The following is a 23,055-nucleotide window of genomic DNA, read 5'->3' on the forward strand; positions in this document are numbered from 1 at the left end:
TTTCTGACATCATTAAAAATTGTTAAGAGTTGATAATTTATTAATAAAATGGTCATTTATTATGAAATTATAAATTTCTGGGAACGGAATGTAATTCTAAAATCGCATAGGGTAATTTATATTTTTGGCAAACCTTAAGGGGTGTAGTTGTAGTTGTTTAAACTAGGCCAAATTATATTGGTCGTCCTCATATTATTTTTTATTGTTATTTTAGTCAATATATTTTAAATTGACTCAATTTTAACTCTTAATTTTAAATTTTGTGTTAATTAGTTTATTGAGAAAAATACTAACGATTGAAGTGAATTTGGTCAAATGAGCAAAACTAAAAAATTCAAAATCAAAATCCAACTAATTAAAATTATAAATTTCAAAATGACCAAAAAAAATAAAAATATAAAGACAAGTAATATAATTTACTATTTTAAACTAATAAAAATCAAATTAAAACCCATGTGCGAGGATTAGTATATAATTTTGGTAATTCACACAGTACACACCTGACTTGGAAAATTTGTTGGACAGAGAAAGAGAGCATACTTTTTGCATGGAAAATCGTGTGAGATTAACAGAAGTAACGTTGAAGTCACGAGATCTTCCTATGGAAGGAACCGAAACGAAAAAGATGTGGTTTTTTTTGTCTCTCTTTCAAGCCAATCCATTACCATTCTTAATCATAATTTTACTACAAGCAACAACTCTTACAAGCCTTGAAACTTCTTCTTCTTCTTCTTCTTCTATGTTGCCTCACCAGAATAAAGAGAAATGTAAATGGTAATTGCATCAATTTTACTTCTCCAAATCATCACCACCATATGCGTTTTTATTGAGAGATTTTTTTAGCACATAAAAGCATTATATATTAGAGATTTCAGGAAACAGTTTTCCGATTATCGTTTCGCTGAAGAAGTTGCTAGGGATCAGAAGAAGGAGGGCATTGCATCAATGGCTGATGTGCAGTTGCTGATTCAAGATGATCATGTAATTCTCCTTCTATTATCCTTTTTCAAATTTTCTCTTTTGTTTTTATTCATTATTTCTAAGTAGTGTTTGATTTATGTGAAATTGAATAAAATAATCTTCTTAATTTCTTTCTTTATGGAATGATGAATCATTTAATGATAATTTTAAGAGTTGTTAAACAATTTGCATTTCGAAAAATAGAAGGGGACACCCAAAAAAAATAAAAAATTGTAAGTGAAATGATTAGTTGATAATTATAAAAGATATGAGAGATAATATTACTTTTAATATGTTTATTGATTATCACATCATTGGTCTGAAAAATTTGGTCTAATTTTTTGACTTGAATACCAATGTTCTTATTTTTCATTGTATCCTCCATTTTCTTAAATTTATATAAATCTTTAATCCAATCACAACTGGAATTTTATTTTTTCACGAATGTTTATATTTTTGAGAAAAATAAAAGTAAAAATAAAAACTCAAAGCTTGAGTCTTGTAATAAAATAAATTTTTAATTTTAATTTTGTTAATTTAAATTCTAAATTTTTGAGTTATTTTCAATTTAAACTATTTATCTAATTTCGTCAAGTAAAATCGATAGAAAAATAAATATTTTAGTCATTAAACTTAATGAAAAAGTATTTTATATATTTTATGCCTTCGTTTTAGATATTTGATTTTTTGGCTTTTTTGGGTATTTTAGCCTAGAGCTAAAAAGTTTCGTTCGGGATGAATTTTTTGGCTTTTTTTATTTTTGTGAGAAAAAAATGAAATGATTAGGGTTTGGATGTGACATTTTATCTTATTGACTTTTTAACATATTTTGTCTTTTTATAGCTACTTTAGCCCAAAGAGTTTATGCCAAACATAGCCTATGTATGCCTACATTAATGGCTAAAATATTCTTTTTCCGTTGATTTTACTTAATGAAAATAGGCGAATAATTTAAATTGAAAATAAATAAAAAGATTATAATTTAAATTAACAAAATTCAAAATTTAATTTGTTACAAGGCTAAAGCCAGTGACATAACCGGGATTTTAATTTCGTGGTGACATTTAACAAGTATCACTATTATCATTATGTCAATACAAATTATACACAATTTATATCAAAATCAAATTTTACACTATAATATTATTATATATTTCTAATCACATCCACAAAAGTAGTTAAATTTGGTAAATTGCATATAAAACAAAAATTGAGACAGTAATAGCTCAACAAAATCAAGCATAGATCTACGCTTACAATGGTTCACAAGTTTTCAGTTTTTGAAATCCGTATATAATGGGAAAGAAATGAAGGAAAAATAAACACCATGAAGAATTCAAACTCCTCTCCTCTCTAGAGAACTTGAACCCACAATCTTACACCACAAAAATGGTACTATACAATCACCTGGCCGAATGTGTTGGTTACTCTAAATAAATTTAATAAAAAAAAAAATAAAAAAAAAACATCAGTTATTGGGTTTTTAATAAATTACATCAAAATAAAAGATCTTTTGATAATTTTATTTGTGATTAGTAGAATTAATGAGCATGGCAAATGTAGTTATTATTTTCACTACAATTCTGTATAAATTTTTTCCAAAAAATTATATTTTAATGTGCATTAAGAATCATGTATTTATAATTTTAAACATTAAAGGAAAATTTTTAAAATGTATTTATAATAAAATAAAATATCAATAACAATTCTCTTTTCTTTTTAACTAATTTTACTGGTTCAATTTATAAAATCTCAAACATTTTGGGTAAAGTTGACATTTATACTTAAGAAAAATTCGAAGTTAAGTACTATAGCTTTGCCTGACTAAAACTTTTGATTTTTTTTTTTTGAACCGTCCCTATATTTTTTGAATGCTCGCAAATACGTATTTAATATTTGCTAAGATACAATCAAATAGAGATAAATCTTTATAGGTTAATTATATTTTTTTTCCTTTAAGTTAAGCCTTGACAATGGGCTAGCTTGACCTTAAAATTTAAAACCCTGACCCATGATCAATGGGTCAGGTTAAAGCTGACTTATGCCATATTTCTAAAACTTACTCTCTTTCTATGGATAAGGATGTAAATTTGGCCCAACCAACTCATGTCGGGCCTTCAACCAAAATTTAGGCCGAACCAGAAAATTAGGTCCAGACCCAGGGGTATTCGGATCTTGGGCGAGCCAGTGGGCCCAGGCCTGGGCTTGAGCTTGGGCTGGGCTTGGACGGGCCTGAATATTTTTTTTTTCTTCTAAAATTTTGTTAATTTTCACTAAAAAATATACTGGGTCTCGAGCGGGTTAGACGGGCAGGGTCTTGAATAGGCCGTAAAAGAGTCGATGGGCCGGCCACGGGTCGAGCTTCAAAATTATGGCCCAGGCTCTGGGACTCGAGCTAGGCTCGGGTCTGGGCCCAAACGGATCGGGCTCACTTCGGACTGTTGGTGAATTTTGAGCCGCTCATAAATCACAGGTCATTTTTTCACTCCTACCCATGGACTTAAAAGTATGGGCTTATGGGCTTCAAACCTAGCCTAGCCCACATGAGCCTAATATGACCTTTAATTTGAACTTTTTATTGAATTCACAAATAAATTAGAAAGCTTTTAAAAATTATAATACAAAATTTTGAAATACGTTACAATTATTAGAGTTGAATACTGAATCATGAAAATAAAAAAATAAAAATATTTTATTACTCAAAATATATAATTACACTCATTATGATTATATTATTAAATTGTGTACATATTAAAAAAGAAAATCATGAACAGAACTAAATCAGATGTTAGAGTTGTTTTTCAATGATTTCGTGCTTTTACTTGTAAATTGTATGATGAGCTGTTTGAACTTTGCCATGAAAACAACTGAACAAACAAATTTGGCAATCATACAAAAATACTTGACACTCCCAATTTTTGTGACCCCCGTGACCCCTAATTATTTGGGGACCACTCATTACCCTTTTCTTTTTTTTTTCCATCTCTCCCACCTCCCTCTCACTCACAAATATGTGGGATCGTGGGAATCTGTAGCGGGACTGGAAATAATATTAGTTGAATAACATTTTAAAAAAATGAATTTACATCAGTAATGACATTAAGATATATTTGTCAAAAAATATAATTGAGAAATATTAATATATTTTTGGTTGAATGTAGGTGGTGATGGATAATGGAATACTGAAATTGACATTATCAGTACCAGGAGGAGCTATCATTGGAATTCAATATAATGGAATTGACAATTTGCTTGAACTTCATAATCCCCAACTCAATGGGGGGTACCTACATTGCCTTCCAACTCATTCATATTTTTGCCTTTTAAATATTATATGAATAATAATATATAAATAAAAATTTATTTATTGAATGATGTGACAGAATAACATAACTGTTATTTAAAAATAAAAATAAAAACATTAAAAATGTTTTAATATCAAAATTGAACATTGACCCAACATTCTGAAAATTATTATGTATGAAAATTTTGGAAGAATATATCATTTAGTGGTAAAAACTAAAATTTTAACGAGCAAAGAAAAGAGGCAAATAAAGACCCCCTTGGAGGCTTGGAATGATATATTTTTGTGGTGGAATTAATGTGCAGGTTCTGGGACCTTAATTGGGCTGAACCAGGAAACATTGGAACAAGAGGCCAATTTGATGTGTAATGACCCTCTCTCTCTCTCTCTCTCTCTCTCTCTGTGTCTCTCTTTGTGTGAAATTTCTCTATCTGGTTTGCTTTTGAAAATTTATTTTTAGAAAAATAAAAATTAAAAATTAATTTAATGAAACAAATTTTAAAAATATTTATCATTTTTATATAGTTTTATATTTTAGGAGGGAGGAAATAATTTTTGAAAATTTTAAAATATCTTTTTGATGCTTATTTTTGTCAAACTAATTTTTATTTTTTCAAAAACAGATTTCTAAAAATGGTCTTAGAAATTCAAACCAAACATGGTGTTAATTTATTTATATTTTTTTCTATATTGGGTCCAAAATACCATGTAGCATTGCATTCACTCTACACGAGGTCCACACATTCCACTAGGATAGTCCGGCCTTAAGTTTGTTTTATCCTAAGCAACCTCTTAAGATAAGGCTCTATATACATATTTATACAATAAAATAAACACTAAAAAAATGCATATAAAATAAGAAATAATATTAGGAGCATAAAAATAGAGAATATGAAAAGATGTGTAGATGAATTGAAAAATATTAAGAAAGAGAAATATATACACACAAAGTAACAAACACTAAAAAAATACATATAAAATAAGAAATAATATTACACTGACCTTGTAATGATTTTTTCAGATCATCAAACTTGCAAAATGTAACAATGGAGAAAATGAGTTATTCTGAGAAATAAAAGATGGATAGATGAGAAAATGATTGAATTTGATTGGAATAAATTGAATAGAGGTGTGTGTGTGAAAGTTATAGGAGTTCCGGGTTTTTTATTATTATTATTATTAAATTGAGATTGAGAGTGAGATAGATATTATTGTAGGTGATGGATATGGATGAATATTTATTATTGGGGGATAAATATTATTGTTGGTGATGGATATGGATGATGGATATAGATGAATATTTTAATATTTTATATTTTATATAGGGAGAGAGAGAGTGAAAAGGCTTGAAGAGTAAAAAAAGAGGTGAAAGATAGTGCCACGTAATATTTTTTTTCTTTCAAAATTATGAGAATTTAGGATTCAAGTTTTGAAATTTTTTGACTTAACAACTACATTTGGTTATATATATAATATAGATAGATAAACTAAAATTTATAGATAATATGGTAAGAACCCACAATACATATTTGCTAATATCTACATAAAATTTACTTGCATGCATAATTATTATCAGGGTAAATTACATTTACTCCCCGAGGTTTCTGACAAATACAAGGACCTCTCCTGTGGTTTGAATAATTACAGTGACCTCCCCTACCTTACCTGACAATGTCAAGATTCCCCCAATTCGTTAATTTTACACAAACGACGTTACTTGATTATACAAAATGACTATATTGCCCTTTCATTTGAACACAAAAAGACCAAAATACCCTTTAATTCATATAGCTCTCATACATACCTCACTAACATCATGCTCTGTCCCCATCTCTCTTTCATCTTATCTCCTCTCTCCTACCTATAATCTCTCCGACCAATACAATTGCCTCCGGTGATCCCAAAGCCCACCGGCGATTATTCTCCTCAATAGCTTGTGCAAAAATTAGTATGTACTTTCAATTTCTTCCATTCTAGTTCTAGGGTTTTGAAACTCCCATACCAATTAGGGTTTTCAGAGAGAGAGAGAAATGGTTAGCCACCGACAATCTCCTCCTCTGCAACGACTGCGACTAGGACGCCTACGGCAGCTGCTTCACCTCCGTCTCACACGATCGCAACCATGTCGAGGGTCTCTCAGCATCTCCCTCTCTTCTCGAGCTCGCTTCAGCTTGGGGTATCGTCTCCGCCTCCTCCTCCAATATTGAAGTCGCCGCCGCTGCGCTAGGCCGTTTCTCCTCCTCCTCCTCCTCCTCACCTTCCCTCAAAATCGTATATTTAATCTTTAAACGCATCGATTTTCTGGTCTCCGTCGCTCGATTTCCGCTTCCTTTCCGCCGACGACGGTGACTTCTCGAACTCCTCCCTCCAACGCGGCGTTATCAAACCCTATATATATATATATATATATATCAAACATAAAATAGAGAATTGAATCAAACCCTATGTATATATATACATAAATATCTTACATAGATATACCTTTATATATATATATATATTTGATTGAATAAAAAAAAAAAGAGAGAGAATTGAATCAATATATATATCACACGCGCACACATATATGTATACATAAATATCTTACATATATATACCTTTATGTATATTTCTGATTTTGTGGGAGGTGCTACAATGGTGAATGGGTTGGTATTTGGCGATGACAGGAGTAGAAGGTGAATTAGAAGGCAGTGAGGCTGTAGAAGTTGGATGAATTAGAACGCAGTGAGGGTATTTGGGATATTTCATAATATATAATGAGTGACATCAACACTTTCTGTTAGATCTTCTAACGACAATCACAGTTTGGGGGAATCTTGACATTGTCAAGTAAAGTAAGGAAGGTTACTGTAATTATTCAAACTACAAGAGAGGTCCCTGTATTTGTCAAAAACCTCAGGGAAGGTAAATGTAATTTACCCTTATTATTATAATTACATACTAAACATTGCTTATATAGATCAAAAATAAATCATTATATAGAACTCAAAAAGATAAAATTAGGACTATGTTGTTTTATAATTTGGCAAACTCTAAAAAAATAATAATAAATAATTAAAAAAAATCTGAAGGTGTGATACCAAAATAAAATCATTATAACAACTTAAAAAGATAAAATTTAATATTTGTCACAGTATAATTACTCTAGTTTACAACAAGAAAACAATATCGAAGGTAATGTAGAATTTTAATTACCAAAAAAATTAAATCAGTTGCAATAAAATATCATTTGAACATTACTCTTTTACCCTTTTTAGCTGAAAAATTAATAATCAAACTTAACAAAAAAAAATAGTTTTGTTTTTAATAAACGGGTTAGACATAGGTGGGGTGCCATTTTTTCATTAAAATTTGCGCCCAAGTGGTAGCTTAGTTAGGATGGACATTCATCGGCCAGATCAGTTTTGATTCGGCTCAATACAATATAATAAGAGATTTTTTATTTGTTCAAGTTTGGCCCGATTCTAACATTAGGTCTCTATATCAGTCCAAGTCTGGTTAAAAAAATAATTACAAATCCCAAGTCCGCCTATTGGGTTATATGCTAATTTTTTTTTAAAACATTTCATATAAATAAATTTAATTACACGTTATATTTCTTATATAAATTTATTAACATCTTTATAAATTGAAAAATTTTGTGTATAAATTGAAAGATTTCTTAAATAAATTTAATCATACAAAATCATAAATGTGAATTTTAATAAAATCAATAAAAATCAAATTTAGATACTACAAATGTGACTAATGGGAGATGAGTTTTGTTATTCGAAGTGTGAATGTTGTAGCTCACTGTTTGGTGCAACATTCGCAACATTCAGTGAGAGGTGTTGGTGTTTTGACCAAAAAAAATAATATATATATATATATATATATATGTAAGAGGAGCTAATTTAAGCCCACTAAATTATTTAGGCCCAATAGCTCAAGATTAGTGGGCCCGAATTTATCGCAAGTCCAAGATTGGTAGGCTTGGATTTATCGCCGTCAAACGGGCTGAATGGCTCTAAGCCTCGAAAGGGTTCGGATCCACGAACCTAGAGACTTACTCGGGCCCAGACTCGAAAGGGTATTAAGCAAGCCTAGAGATCCGAGGCACTCGGACTCGAAAGGGTTCGGATCCACGAACCTAGAGGTCCTAAACACTTGGCTTCGAACGGATTCAGACGCAATCTAGAAGTCGCTCCGTTAATGAGTCCTAGAACACTTGTGGGCTCGGAGCTTTCCGGGATCTACGCACCAGAACCATGGGCGTAATGGAGTTCGAACAAAGGACCCGATCCCGAGGACGGTGAGTGGAGATAAATTCACTCTTCGGTTAAACTAGCCTATACCCGGGTCGAGGTGGCACGACCACGGGGGGTCCATGAGACTCGGCAATATTTTGCGGCAGGACGTCCTCTGGGACTACCCCTGACCCTTTGGGATGATTGGGGATCATTGGTTAGGTGTGGCTAAGAAGAAGGGTTCGCCGAGGGATTGATCTCCTCTTCGGGGTTTTCTCATCCTCGGAGAAGTCACATCCTCGGAGAGGTCACCTCCTCGGAGAAGTCACCTCCTCGGAGAGGTCACCTCTTCGGAGAAGTCACCTCCTCGGAGAGGTCACCCCCTCGGACAAGGTGGTTAGAGAGAATATCCCCCATGTGCCTTGCACATGGGCTCCATCCTACATCATGAGGTGCCTATAAATAGCACCCACCCATAGCTTTACAGGGAATGGATTTTGGAGATTTTTAACTCTTGGGAAAGAACTAATTTCCCTTCTCCATTATCAACCTTGAGAGTGAAAGTGGGAGATCCATGGGAGAGCCTTGCCATTATTCTATTCTCTAGCCATTTTGCCTTCTTCTTCACCCAATCTCTTATCTCCATCATCTCCTTTGTTGTTGTGTTCCTAAGTCGAGATTATTAAAGAATCTAAGCCTCTCATCATATTCTAGAGAATTCGAAGTTGTTCTTTAAGGATCTTCGAAGATCTTCGAATTTTCCAACTCCTTTCTTGAACCCTCTCCTACATTTTGGCGACTCTACTGGGGAGGCGGATTGGTTAATGGTCTCAACGAGATCTGGAATCCACACAACTCCAACAAGGATGGCGGGAGAAGATGAAGTTCACCAACAAGGATCCTCTAATGGTGGTGATGACAGAACCATGGCTCCAGATCAACCACTTTTACTTGAAGCCATTCAAGGACTTCAAAATACTCAGCAAGAGATTCTTACCACTCTTCAGAATCTCACTCACACCATGTTGGTGATGAGTTCTAACTTTGCACCGGCGCCAAACGGAAATCAAACTGGTGGTGGAGTTATTCCCGCCGGAGCGCAAAATCAAATCCAAGGAGAAGTAGGCCCCAATCAGCCTATGGCTCATGGCAACACGGCCACAGTAACACATGCTCAAACCACAGTAGGCGGCAGCAGTTTGCCCATGCCCGGGCTCCATGGCGTGCCGAGCCAAGATCCAATGGTGACTAGGGGAGTTTCTGGTGTAATGAATGGCGCTCCGACGACTGTTGGTGTCCAGGAAAACATAAGGAGCATGATGGCACAAAAGGGAGCTCTGCCCGTACCTAATCTTGTTACGCCATCAATAAATGTTACCCAAGCACCAAGCGGGCCTCCTTTGGTGCCGACAACAAATCTGCAAGCACAACCCGGTATAGCGGCGCCGTGCGGTGGACTCTATGGGCCTCAATTCAATATCCCATCACCAACTGGCTTGTCTATAGGCGCTGATGGCCAGTATCGTCAAATGTCCTCACCAATGATGAATTCGCAGCACCAGAATGGCCAAGACGCCCCTAGCTCAGTCTTCGGGTACATAAGCCAAGTCCCGGGAATACCACCATCAAACTCTCTCCCTCAACAGTTTCTCACTCTCGCTGATGTGCAGGCCATGTTCGATCTCGAACGGGGCAAGAGGACCTTACCCTCTTTGCCTGATCCAGACGTCAAGCCGCCTTACCCCATTGAGATGCTGAGCTATCCATACCCTGAGGGGTATACAGTGCCGAAGTTCATCAAGTTCGACGGCAAACAAGGAAATGCCCGAGAACATGTTGTGCGATTCATCGAGACTCTAGGTATTCATGGTTCAAACCATGTCCTCCGACTGAGAGAATTCTCTAAGTCCCTCACCGACCGAGCATATAGTTGGTATGTTAATTTGGCCCCAAACTCTGCCCGAAGTTGGGAGGAAATGGTTAACAAATTTCACTCCAAGTTCTTTCAAGTGGCGGAGAAGGTGACCACACTTACATTGTGTAAAGAGAAGCAACAAGAAAGTGAAGACATCCTTGACTACGTCAAAAGGTTTCAAGACAAGGCCGTGGATTGTCATGAAGCTGTTGAGGAGAGTTATCTGGTTCAAATTTGTCTAGAAGGGGCATTGAGCAGGTACAAAATGTTTCTAGTTAACCACAAGCTACCCACCTTCTCGGCATTAATAGAAGCAGCTCGGAACATTAGCATTCCTCAGGCTCAGGAGTCCGGATTTAAAGCCAGTTACAAGACTAGTTTCAAGTCATCTCGTGGACCTATCGTTGTTGCTGCCTCTGCCCCGGATACCCGAAATTCACAAGGAGGAGGTCATAGAGGCCAGAAAAGAAAGCAATATAATGGTGAAAAGGGGAATGTTTCTTATCCATGTGGAATCGAGGAAGTGAAAGCTCTAGTTAAGGAATGGTTGGCTGACGGAGAGCTAAAATTGCCTTATGTTGAAGAAATGCCATCAAAAAAGGACCGTGAGAGCCCTGAATTTTGTGTCTACCATCGTACATTGAAACATCCGACAGAGAAGTGTTGGACTCTCAGGAAAATCTTCAGAGATAAAGTCGAGGCAGACGAATTGAGGTTTAAAAAGCGAGGGACTCAAGACATCCGAGAACAACCGTATCCTCAACACCGAGACAAGGGCAAGAATGTTGCTATGATAGCTTATGAAGGCCCAATGATTGAGGCTATCGCTAATCTCGATGACGATGACTGTTATCTGGACGACATCCTCGAGCCAGAGGGTGAGCAAGTTTACTATGGAAGTGCTCTCGATCCAGAGGGCAGAACATTTATGACTCATGGCGAAGATCCCTTTGATCCAGAAGGAGGAGAAGAATACTATGGAAGAGGAGGACACCATGTTTATGTGGCATCTTATTTTGAGGAGACCGAGGAGATGGTTAACTACGAGCCTCCAAGAGTGGAAAAAGATCCGGATCACTATGCCAAAACCCTGCAAGACTGTGTAAAGTTCAAGCAGTTCTTTGACCAGCTTGGACTTTCCAGGGAGGCAAGAACGGAAATCACCAAGTCTATCATTAATATAGCCGAGGCACACCATGAGGAATGCATGTCGACTGAGGGGTCTATCCTGAGGAAGGCAAAAGAGCAATCTAGTGCCATTACTTTCTCCGAGGCTGATCAAAAGTATCCTTTTTCTCACAATCGCCCACTTTATGTGACTGTTTTTATTAACGGGGTTGAGTTCAAAAGGGCCTTTCTAGATAGTGGAGCCTCTATCAACATTATGACTCGCGCTACTCTAGAAAAAGCCGGAATCTCTGAAGAACGCATTGTGAAGCAGCCGATAGTCATCACTGGCTTCGGTGGAGAAAGGAGAGTTACTATCGGATGCGTAACAGTTGATTTAGCCGTTGGAGAGATTCGCTCGGCCACCAAGTTCCATATTATCGATTCTGAGGCAAATTATCACATCATTCTAGGGAGGACCTGGATGCATAGATATGGGGCTGTACCATCAAGTTATCATCAGTGTGTTAAGGTTAAATGGGGAAAGAAGACGGTGACAATTCAGGCTACAGAAAGGCCGTTCAAGATCCATGAAGCTCATTATTCTGATGCCATCTACTTCACCGAACTGGCTGTCGAAGAAGTTCCCACCACCTCTAAGCCTCGAGGGGTCAAAATTCCTCGTTGGGAGGATATCAAAGATGACAAGGAGCCGATGACAGAATCAAGTAAGCGGGCGATGTCTAGACCAGAAAGTCCGCCTATTCCTCGGAAGGTGATGAAAGTTCGAGAAGGAGGCAAGATGGTGTATTATTTATGAAGGTGCGGGGAGTCAGTTTCTTCAGTCACCGACTCCGAGTCAAAAGAAGAGCCTCCTAACAATGATATAGTAATAAAGCCTGAAGTGGCTCCAGAATGTATGCAAGATGAGCCGAAGCCTCAGCCTGAACAACTTATCGAAATAGATCTGAGTGATGGACAAGATGCACCGAGGCCGGTATTCGTAAGTTCGAGCCTTAGCCCAGAAAAGTGGGAACAGTTGTTAAAGTTGATAAGCCGATACTCAGATGTGTTTGCTTGGTCATATAAGGAAATGCCCGGACTAGATCCTGACCTAGTCTCCCACTATCTTGATGTGTTCCCAAACTCCAAGCCAATTAAGCAAGCTGCTCGAAAATATCATCCAGATCTCGAAGAGAAAATTAAGGAGGAGATTGAAAAACTTCAACAGGCTGGTTTCATCCGGCCAATACAGTACCCCACGTGGTTAGCAAACATCGTGCCAGTAAAGAAGAAGAATGGCCAAATCAGAGTATGTGTAGACTTTCGAGATTTGAACAAATCTTGCCCGAAGGATGAATTCCCTCTTCCTCACATCGACACCCTCGTGGATACTACCTCGGGACACCAGATGTTCTCATTCATGGATGGATTCAGTGGATACAATCAGATTAAGATGGCTGAAGAGGACGCAGAAAAGACTGCTTTTAGAACACCTCTCGGAAACTTCTTCTATACAGTCATGCCTTTCGGACTCAAGAATGCCGGTGCAACTTACCAAAGGGCTATGACTGCAATCTTTCATGACATGATCCATCATGAGATGGAAGATTATGTTGATGATCTAGTGGTGAAATCCAAGAAAGAAGAAGACCATCTCCGAGACCTTGAGAAGGTATTCAAGAGGTGCCAGAAATTCAAAATGAGGATGAATCCTCTCAAATGTGCTTTCGGGGTGACGGCCGGGAAGTTCCTCGGGTTTCTTGTACATAGGCATGGTATCGAGGCAGATGAAGACAAGGTCAAATCTATCAGAGCAATGCCTCCCCCGCATTCTCAGAAGGAGTTAAAGAAGTTCCTCGGGAAGGTGTCTTATATTCGGAGGTTTATCCCAGCACTGGCAGAGATCTCTGCGCCTTTCGGCTCTTTGTTAAAAGGAGATGCCAAGTTCGAGTGGAACCAAGAGCACCAAAAGGCCTTTGAGAGAATCAAGACGGCCTTGACCTCGCCTCAGACCATGATAGCCCCGCAGCCCGGGGTGCCTCTAATGTTGTACCTAACTTCAACCCCCAAGTCCATAGGGGCATTATTGGTCCAAGATGTAGATGGAGTAGAACGCCCGGTGTATTACATCAGTCGGAAGATTCGAGGAGCAGAAGTCCGATATACTCCAGTAGAGAGACATTGTTTAGCTTTGGTATTCACTGCCCAAAAGCTCAGACATTACTTCCTAGCACATCAGATTCAGATTGTTACTAGAAGTGATCCAATCCGATACCTCCTCAGCAAGCCTGCTCTAACCGGGAAGGTGGCAAGATGGTTGTTAGCATTGGGTGAATTCGAGATCACATGTGTAGCCCCCAAGGCGATCAAAAGCCAAGCCTTAGCTGATCTCCTTGCCCAATTTCCAAGTGGTGACTATGAACCAGTGAATGAAGAATTAAGAGGAGAGGTGCACGCAGCTATGGCTTCCGAGGAAAGCTTCTGGACATTGAGTTTTGACGGAGCAGTAGCCGGAGGGAAGGGAGGAACCGGGATAGTCCTTACAAGCAAAAGTGGGGAAAAGTTATATTTGTCTTATAAACTGGATTTCCATTGTTCGAATAACGAAGCCGAGTATGAGGCTCTTATTTTAGGCTTGATAGTAGCTGAGAAGCACAGTATCAAGAAGATTCGGATCCGGGGGGACTCAAAGCTGATAGTGAAGCAAGTTTCAGGACAGTTCGTCTTAAAGGAGCCTGCCTTGGCCACATATCGAACAACAGTCCAAAGGCTTCTTGACAAATTTCAGAAGGTCGAAATAGAGCATGTGCCTCGCTCCGACAACAAGTTTTCAGATGCCCTCGCAACATTAGGGGCAAGAGTTGACATTCCAGAGGAAGAGGCAACAATTGTTATCAAGAAGAGAACAGAACCTTCAATAATACCCGAAGACAAAGGCCTTCCGGAGGACTGGAGAGGAGAAGTCCTCGAGCAACTCAGAAGCAAAGTTGGAAAACTGACTATGGCCAAACTTGCCCAATTCACAATTATTCAAGGTGAACTTTACTTCCGAGGAGGTACCGGATTCCTAGCCCGGTGTATTGGCCAACAAGAAGCAAGCTTCCGACTACAACAGATCCATGAAAAGTCTTGCGGGGATGGGGATATCAGTCTTTATAGAAGAATCCAAAGACAAGGTTATTATTGGCCCGAGATGGAGAAGGACTCAAATCAATTACAGAGGGAATGCCCCAAGTGTCAGTCATACATCCGGGAGGATGAGAGTTGCTTTGAAATTGATACCCCTGACTGGAGGCAAGTCTACATTGACTATCTCAAAGAGGGAACACTACCTGAGAGCTCGAGGGACATTGCACACCTCAAGAGGAGAGCGAGGCGGTACTTTCTTGATCAGGACAAGCTGTATAGAAGAAGTATTGAGGGCACTCCCCTGAGATGTCTCTCCAAGGAGGAGTCAGATCTAGTCCTCGGAAGAGCCCACGAGATTGAACATCAAGGAGGGGCTCGGCTGTTCGAGCAACTTATACACCTTGGGTATTACTGGCCGACCATGGAGTCAGATGCATCCCATCACGTGAAGAGGTGCCAGACTTGTCAGAAACACGGAAATTTGATCCATGCTCCAGCTGTAGACCTGCATAGTATCCGAACGCCATGGCCGTTCCATACCTGGGCTTTTGATCTGATAGGGCCCATCTCCACATCTTCTAAGGGGTACAAGTGGATTCTCGCAGCCACAGAATTGAGTACAAAGTGGGTCGAAGCAATTCCTCTGAAGAACGCTACGGGGCCTGCAGTTGCGAACTTCATCAAGGAGAATATCATTTGCCGATTTGGAGTACCAAACACCATCCTCTCGGATAACGGCACTCCCTTCATAAACAAATATGTGAAGAGCCTCCTAGAGACTTACCAAGTGAAGCATCACAAATCCACACCCTACTATCCAAAAGGGAACGGGCAAGCGGAAGCCACAAACAAGACACTGATAAGGATTTTGAGCAAGATGATGGATGAGTTTGGGGGGACTTGGTCCGAACAGTTGATAGTAGCCCTGTGGGCGTATCGCACTTCGAAGAGAAAGCCAACTCAAGCAGCTCCTTACTCCCTTGTGTATGGGTCCGAGGCAGTGTTACCTATAGAGTTGGAAACGTCATCTGCTCGAATGGCTCTCGCCTCGGGGATAGTATTGGAGCCTCGAACCACCAGATTGGAAGCATTAGAGGAAAAGCATGACAGAGCTGCAAAAGTCATGGAAAGGTATCATGAGTCCATCGCCCGAGCCTATAACCAGACTGTGATACCAAGGAAGTTTGAAGAAGGTGATCTAGTATGGAAGATTGTAGACCCAATCATGCGAGGACAGCCTTTGCCCAAGTTTTCTCCAAAATGGGAAGGGCCCTACAAGGTGGTTCGGGCGAGCTCAAGCGGGTACTACAAACTTGTAAGGGTTGAAGACGGCTTCCGAACTGGCCCGCTCAATGCAAAGTTTATCAAGCATTACTACCCATAGTTGGACTCATCTATGTTGAAATTCATTTTCACTTTCTTACTTTGTCTAAAAGTTGTATTTCCCTTACGTTATGAAGAAGCTGGTTTTCTCTATGGTGCATGTTTTATCCCATCACTTACAGTGAATCTATTATACTTTCGTCAAGAAAGTTGAAGAACTAATGAGAATATTTCAGCTTTTATATGTGCATATGATTGTTCTTTCCATTGTATCATTCGAAATAAATATTTTATCAAGTAGAATGAGAAAACAATGCGAAAATATCCAAACAACAAAAATTTTGTCATTTCATTGCATTGTCCTAGATAAAACATTTTTATCGAAAGGGGCAAGAAAGTAATGATAAAAAAAAAAAAAAAAAAAAAACTCAATCTTTCCTAAAGACACCCTCGAAGAAGCTGCCCGTCATATCTACATCTGGAGGACAAACAGTAGAGTGTGCCTCTAAAGTCTCCAAGGCCCGAGCATAACCCGACTCAAGTTCACGAAGAGTTGCCTTTATCTCATCTATAGAGGTGCGATAAGAGGCAAGCACAGACATAAGTTCCAGCTGATGACTGGCGTTCGAAGCTATATCCAGGCGCTTCCGAAGCCATGATAAGTCCACTTGGTGACGCTCCATGTCAGAGATCCCCTGATACGCCGTCTCGACTACTTTCCCATTAAGGTCACACAACCGTTGCCTGTCCAAGCTATATAAGATAGTGGCAAAAGACTCGAGAAGAGCAGTCTGAATGAGTGGACACTGGCAAGCAAATGAAGCAAAGGTCTCCGGGTAACTTGAATGCACAAGCTGTAGAACTGAAGCAAACTCAGGAGCTACCCAATAATGGAGAAATGATACTTTGCCAGAAGCTGAAGGAGGAATTGGGGCCGGAAAGCTGCTAGTCTCAGGAATCTCCCCCATGTCTATCGGGTTAGATGAACCACCCGGAGGGGTAACTCCCGACAGAGGTCCCGAGCCTGAGAATGCCGAATGATAAGGGGAAAGACCAAAAGCATCACTATCAATGTGGAAATCACTAAGATTCAGATCCAAAATATTCGAAGGCACTGGCGATGAAGAACCTCTGGCAGTAGTCTCAAAGGCAGGTGTCCCCCCTTGAGAAGGAGAACCGTGAGGAGTTACAAAGAGAGTCGGAGTAGAGCCCGAGGCAGGTGAAGGCAGGACCCCGGTAGCAGCTAACACTGGAGCAGAGTCCGAGGCAGGTGAAGGCAGGACCCCGGTAGCAGCTAACACTGGAGCAGAGTCCGAGGCAGGTGAAGGCAGGACCCCGGTAGCAGCTAACACTGGAGCAGAGTCCGAGGCAGGTGAAGGCAGGACCCCGGTAGCGGCTAACACTGGAGCAGAGTCTGAGGTAGGTGAAGGCAAGACCCCGTTAGCAGCTAACACTGAAGAAAAGATAAGAAGGCCTTATTAGAGGTAGGGAACAGGAAAGTCATTTAAGTAAAGATTTCTCACAGATATAAGTAAATGACAAACTTCAGAAAGAAAGATTACCAGAGGGAGAATCAATATGCAAAGCAGGGGCAACTGAAGGACTCCTAGCATCAACAAAGTCACTTGGTCGTGTAGAGACCACCTGATCGATCTCAATGTCTGATGAAGCCTGAACAGTAGCAGTCATCCCTGAAGAAGGAAGGAGGGCCGGAGGATGAGAATCACCATAAGTGCCAGAGCGAGTCTCAGAGATCTCTAGCACATCCACCTCCACACCATTCCCAGAGGCGCACCTCATCTCTACATCGCTTCTAGAAGCATGGCCCGCGACATCAATTTCTGTGGCATCAGTCCCTCCAGCAATCTCAACATCAGAACGGTGAGCCCCAATAAACTCGTCACCAAGGTAGTGCTCCTCCTCAGCTACGGTAGGGCGATGACGACGCGTGCGTGGAATAAGGTCACAAAAATGATCGGAGGACTCAGCCTCATCATCATCGTCATCTATAACTGCTATACGAGGGGTGCACATCTTCACAAGTCTTGCATACAAAGGGAGGGTGTCGTCCAAGTCTGAGTCCGGCCTGGGGGAGGCAGCATGGCCAGGAGCCACGGTACCGAGAACGTCAACAACCGCAGGATCCTACACAACATGGGCAAATAAAAGTTTTCATTTTAGAAGGTATAGTCGCAAGAAGGAAAGTAGCTTCAAATCAAGAATTTCGGGTACCTCATGAAGCCTTTTGGAAAGGCGAGGAGCGGAAGGACTGGCATCAGAAGTCCTCTTGTGAGCCATCTTCTTAAGGCGAGTCGTCCGAGGACCAGAGGCCTTATTCAAAGGGACTGGCTCTGGAGAAGTAATTGCCAAGCTAGAAGCAGATGCCCGAGCAGAAGGGTCAGTTGGAGCATATGAAGTGAAGAAACCCTCGTACATGTGGTCAGATTTTCGGCTCTCGGGTAGCCGAAGAGAAGAATCCTTCTTATAAATCGGCGGAGGCAAACATACGGTTGGTCTGCTCTGGACAAATGCAATAAACGCATCGATATTCTTCTGCCAATACCGCCTGAAAGAGGGGGTGAAACCCCCTACTCGGCTCAAGCCTGGCATCGTCAAAGAGCCGGATATGGGAAGCACGGTGTGTACAAGCCGGCGACTGAAGCGCCCGTAGCTCTCTGAAAATGATAATAAATGAGGTGCTGGCCCCGAGGCACATTGATCAAACCCGAATTGACATGCTACACGGTCAGGCCTATAAACGGCACTATCAACGCCTTCCTCATGCCACACCGGTAATGAACTCGGACGGATCATAATCAGCATATCAACAAAGGGTGCAGGGATGTTCTTCGGCAAAGGAAAGGACACCGAGCGGGAGGAACCATGATAGATAAGCGGTGTGGCCACACCTACAGGTGGGCATACATACGGCCGTGCCACAAATGTGTAATCAACGTGTAATCAACGGCTGGCAAGACTTCGCTTTCTCAAATGTCCGAGACCCATCAATATCGAGCACGAGGATGCCATCTTTATCCACTATCTCCCGAAGAACCTCCGCCTCGAATACAGTCGGAGCAGGGGCAAATTTTGGGAACCTCTCGAAGAAAAAACAAAGTAAGAACTGGCTGTGAATGAAGGAGACAGGCTCATATCGACCCACGGAGCGAACCATATCTCGATGTAGTAGATCCAGCCGATAATAGAGATTCCCAAGAAATAGGGGAGCCAAAGGGATCCGATCTCCTCTAAAGAGCCTGACTGCCAAAGGGAAGACGAAAGGATTGAGGGAATCCGGAGGTGTGCTCGGAAGAATGAAGAATGAAAGGAAGCAAGCCAGAAATCCTAAGAAATAGAGCCTGGAGCCATACATCGGACCGGCTTCATACTCCCGAGAGTCAGGGTCAGCATCTCTGGCCAAGGGCTGAAGATCCTTGAAGAAGTGACGGATCCATGCAGTATAGGAGGCACGGTCCGTCCTTACTCGACTAGTCCTCCTCGCTGAACCATCAAAAACAGAACTCCACCGACCACAAGTTTGAAGATTTAGCTTCAGAGATTGGATCAAAGAATCATCTTCGGGGGGTGTCTGCTCAGGGTCGAAGGCATCAGGGCCGGTCACTTCCAGACGCAGCAACATGAACACATCCTCAAGGGTGGGCCCCATCTCGTGCTAGCCAAGTATAAAGGTGTGTGTCTCGGTGCTCCACCGAAGAGCCATGGCTTCCAGGCTAGCATTGTTGCGACGGATGGATAGAGATCTAGATATTTTCACCGGGATCAATAGCCGGGCCTCCTGAAGCCGTTGACAGAGGCTCTTATCCGAGAGGACATCATCGACCCACTCTTGCCAACCGAAAGGAGGGTTTGAGAAGGCCTTGAACTGAGGATAACAGTATGGAAAGTTCCCCCGCTCAATCTGAAAGCGTAGCACCGAGGAAGGAGAAATGAGGGCCTCATGTCCAGAGTCAGTGTCCTCAGTGAGACATAATGGAGCCGCCTTCGGAGATAGAAGAGAAGTGGTGGAGGTAGCCGCCCGCCAGAAGGGGTCCTTCCGACCAAAATAAGGAGATTTCCTCCACTCAGATGCCGGAGGTACATCCCTCTCTTTCATGAGAGCCGGTTCTGATGACCCCGGAGCTACGGGTTTCTTTCGAGAAGACATATGGCTGAAATAACCAGTATAAATATTAAAGAGTTGACCGTATTAAAATTCAGAATATTGTTACATGCAACATGATGGGTTTATCAACAAATTCAACTTCGGACGTCATCAACAATTCATTTTCTCGGATATTCTTCAAGCTCAACAAATTTTAATACCAATGGGTGCATCATCAACATATAGATTTTCGTCTTCTATCATCAATAAGAGGTGCAATGTCATAGGTCGCTTCATGATAAAGTTCAATCGGGTCAATTTCTTAAAGTCACTATGTTCCATATTAAAGGTTCAATTTATACGGGGCTCAAAATTTGGACAGAGTGAAGTTCAATAGCAAATTTCAAGTCCGAGATCCGAAGTATATTACATTACTTATCAGTAGCAAGATTTGATGGATTGACGTGCAAGCTACAAGAATATTCCTCCCAAGTCAATATTATTTTTTGCTCAATTCAAGTGGCAAATATTCTATTACGACGGCAAAAAAAAAAAATTCAGCAACAATAGTTCAAGTTATACAATAGCCCATAATTTCTTTGGCAAATTTCAAGTCAGAAAATCCAGTTAAATAAATCCCACATGGAAGTTCTTGCATGGATTCATTCATTTATTTGTTTATTTTATTTATATATATATATATATATATAAGTAGTGCTGCCACCACACAAAGAATATACATATATAAGAATAAAATAAATAAATAAACAAAACACTTAAAGAGCTTACTCACAGGTTTGGGCCAACGGAGGAAGTGCACGGCTGTGTTAGAGTCAATGTGGGAAGCAGAAAATAGGCCACGAATGGGTGGAACCAGTACCGAAGATAGCCGGAGTAAATCAATAATAGCACCGGTAGTGGACAGGACCACACACGTTGCGTTGAGTGGGCGAACGTGCGTGGTCGGCGTTGGACAAGTTGAAGCCGGAAGCAACGCTGGTACCACAGAAGAGTCAGCAACCACACACGTTGCGTTGAGAGGGCGAACGTGTGTGGTGTGCGTTGGAACCGTCGCAGTCAACAGTGGTCGGAGTTGCAGCAAAGAGAGGTCAGTAGCAGCTTGGGTCACGACATCTGCAGTAGTCGGGGCTGTGACAGGTTGGTGATGCACTCAGAGTTGCAGCAGTCGGTGCCCAGAATTGCAGCAGTCGGTAGTAAGCAAACCGCGAAACAGAGCCCCTTGAAGAAGACGAACTCCGAATCTGTCTCTGTTAGAGAGAGTGGGCTGAGAATGGGTTTGACAAAAAGGGTTTTAAGCTTGTATTTACAAATCTAACAGCAACGGCGATGAACAACCTGCAACCTTAAAAAAAAAAAATATTCAATAGTGAGGAGAGGAAGACGAAGTTACAGCAGTGTTCTTTAAAGGCCAGCACTCAGTTCCATATAAAGTGAATACGAGACTTAAACAAGGCTGTGGGGGTGATTGGTAGCACAGAAAACGTTGCAAAAATGCTGTCACTGAGATTCCCAGTTTCACCCCCTTCACTGAGATTCCCAGTTTCACCTCCTTCACAACACAAACACAAACCCATTACTCCAATTCTACACCTTCACGCTTCATCCAAAACCATTCAAACAAACACAAAAAAAAACTTCTTCATTTCCAGTTGTCTTCCCAAATTTCGCAAGCAAGTGGTAGTTGCGAGGAGTGTCGCTTCTAATTCATCAAATGCCGAAACCGTGGTTTCCAACGGACATTTATCAAATGAAGACGATGAGGAGGAGCTGCCAAAGGGTCTCCGACGAGACCTGATGCCGAAACACGTGGCGGTGATTTTGGACGGTAACCGGAGATGCGGGCGGGAGAGAGGTTTGTCGGTGGACGAAATTCACAGAGCCGGTGGAAAGAAACTGGCAGAGATCGCTACCCTCTGTCGTAAATGGGGAGTGAAAGTTCTCACTGTGTTCGCGTTTTCTACAGAGAACTGGACTCGCCCCAAGCTGGGTCTGTGCTGGAATGAAGCCTTCTTGGCGTTGCTGGAAGCTGGTGCTGGTGCTGGCCTGCCGTGACAGTGGCTGGGTCTTCTACGGCGTTGATGGAAGCTGTGATGGAGGTCTGTGTGAATGGCAGCAGTGTAGTTTGTTGAAGAAGATGAGCACGTCGGAGGCCTCTAGCAATCCAGAATGAAGCCTTCTTGGAGAGGAGGAAAGGAGCTGGGTCTGTGCCTGTTGAAGAAGATGAGTTGGGTCTGTGCCTGTGGCGGCTGTGCAACAAAAAGAAGGTGTATAGAATAGGGTTTTCGGGCCTTTCTTTAAATAGAAAAAAAGGGGAGCATTATTCTTGAATATTCTAAATATGTGTATGCCATGTTTGCCAAACAACCGAAAAAAAATGTCCATGAATCTTGTACAAAAAATGTTTTATAATCCTTTGGTTAGAATAAAAATTTATATATATACTTTTTTCAGAAAAAAAAAAAAAATACAAAAAAATACAAAAAAATACAAAAAAATAAATTTTTTGCTTGTCAATTTTTTTTGTAAATTGAAGTGCGTCATCAACTTTATCCATAGGCTCTGTCGTGACAACATGTTTTTTTTTTTTTTTTGGAAAACGTGACGCGAAGCAGGGTCGAAGAAATGACAGTATGCATGTCCGAGAAAATTACAATTTCTCGCACACGCAAGGGGCAAATGTAAGAGGAGCTAATTTAAGCCCACTAAATTATTTAGGCCCAATAGCCCAAGATTAGTGGGCCCGAATTTATCGCAAGTCCAAGATTGGTAGGCTTGGATTTATCGCCGTCAAACGGGCTGAATGGCTCTAAGCCTCGAAAGGGTTCGGATCCACGAACCTAGAGACTTACTCGGGCCCAGACTCGAAAGGGTATTAAGCAAGCCTAGAGATCCGAGGCACTCGGACTCGAAAGGGTTCGGATCCACGAACCTAGAGGTCCTAAACACTTGGCTTCGAACGGATTCA

The 23,055-nt window shown here is 40.7% G+C and overlaps 2 protein-coding genes across 4 annotated transcripts in view; one reads left to right on the forward strand and one right to left on the reverse strand.

Moving 5' to 3' along the window:
* Window positions 1-500: 500 nt before the first annotated feature.
* Window positions 501-23,055, forward strand: part of LOC114317624 (uncharacterized) — a 46,957-nt gene continuing 24,402 nt past the window's right edge. For 2 of the 3 annotated variants that reach the window (XM_082874145.1, XM_082874144.1), the window contains exons 1-4: window positions 533-774; window positions 876-981; window positions 4,122-4,243; window positions 4,570-4,629. In XM_082874145.1, the coding sequence (XP_082730271.1) occupies window positions 548-774; window positions 876-981; window positions 4,122-4,243; window positions 4,570-4,629 (515 nt within the window). In that variant the 5' untranslated portion in view covers window positions 533-547. Of the gene's footprint in view, window positions 775-875; window positions 982-4,121; window positions 4,244-4,569; window positions 4,630-23,055 lie in introns of all 3 variants that reach the window. The other variant, XM_082874143.1, reaches the window with a different exon arrangement.
* On the reverse strand, window positions 17,051-18,035 carry LOC145792524 (uncharacterized). Its single transcript, XM_082873198.1, has 3 exons — window positions 17,530-18,035; window positions 17,302-17,420; window positions 17,051-17,098 (listed from the first exon to the last, which is right to left on the reverse strand). Exons 1-3 carry the CDS (start codon window positions 17,999-18,001, stop codon window positions 17,051-17,053), a joined length of 639 nt encoding a protein of 212 aa, XP_082729324.1. The 5' UTR covers window positions 18,002-18,035.

The sequence above is a fragment of the Camellia sinensis genome, chromosome 6 (genome assembly GCF_055761805.1).
Source record: "Camellia sinensis isolate YWXY chromosome 6, ASM5576180v1, whole genome shotgun sequence".
Taxonomy (NCBI): domain Eukaryota; kingdom Viridiplantae; phylum Streptophyta; class Magnoliopsida; order Ericales; family Theaceae; genus Camellia; species Camellia sinensis.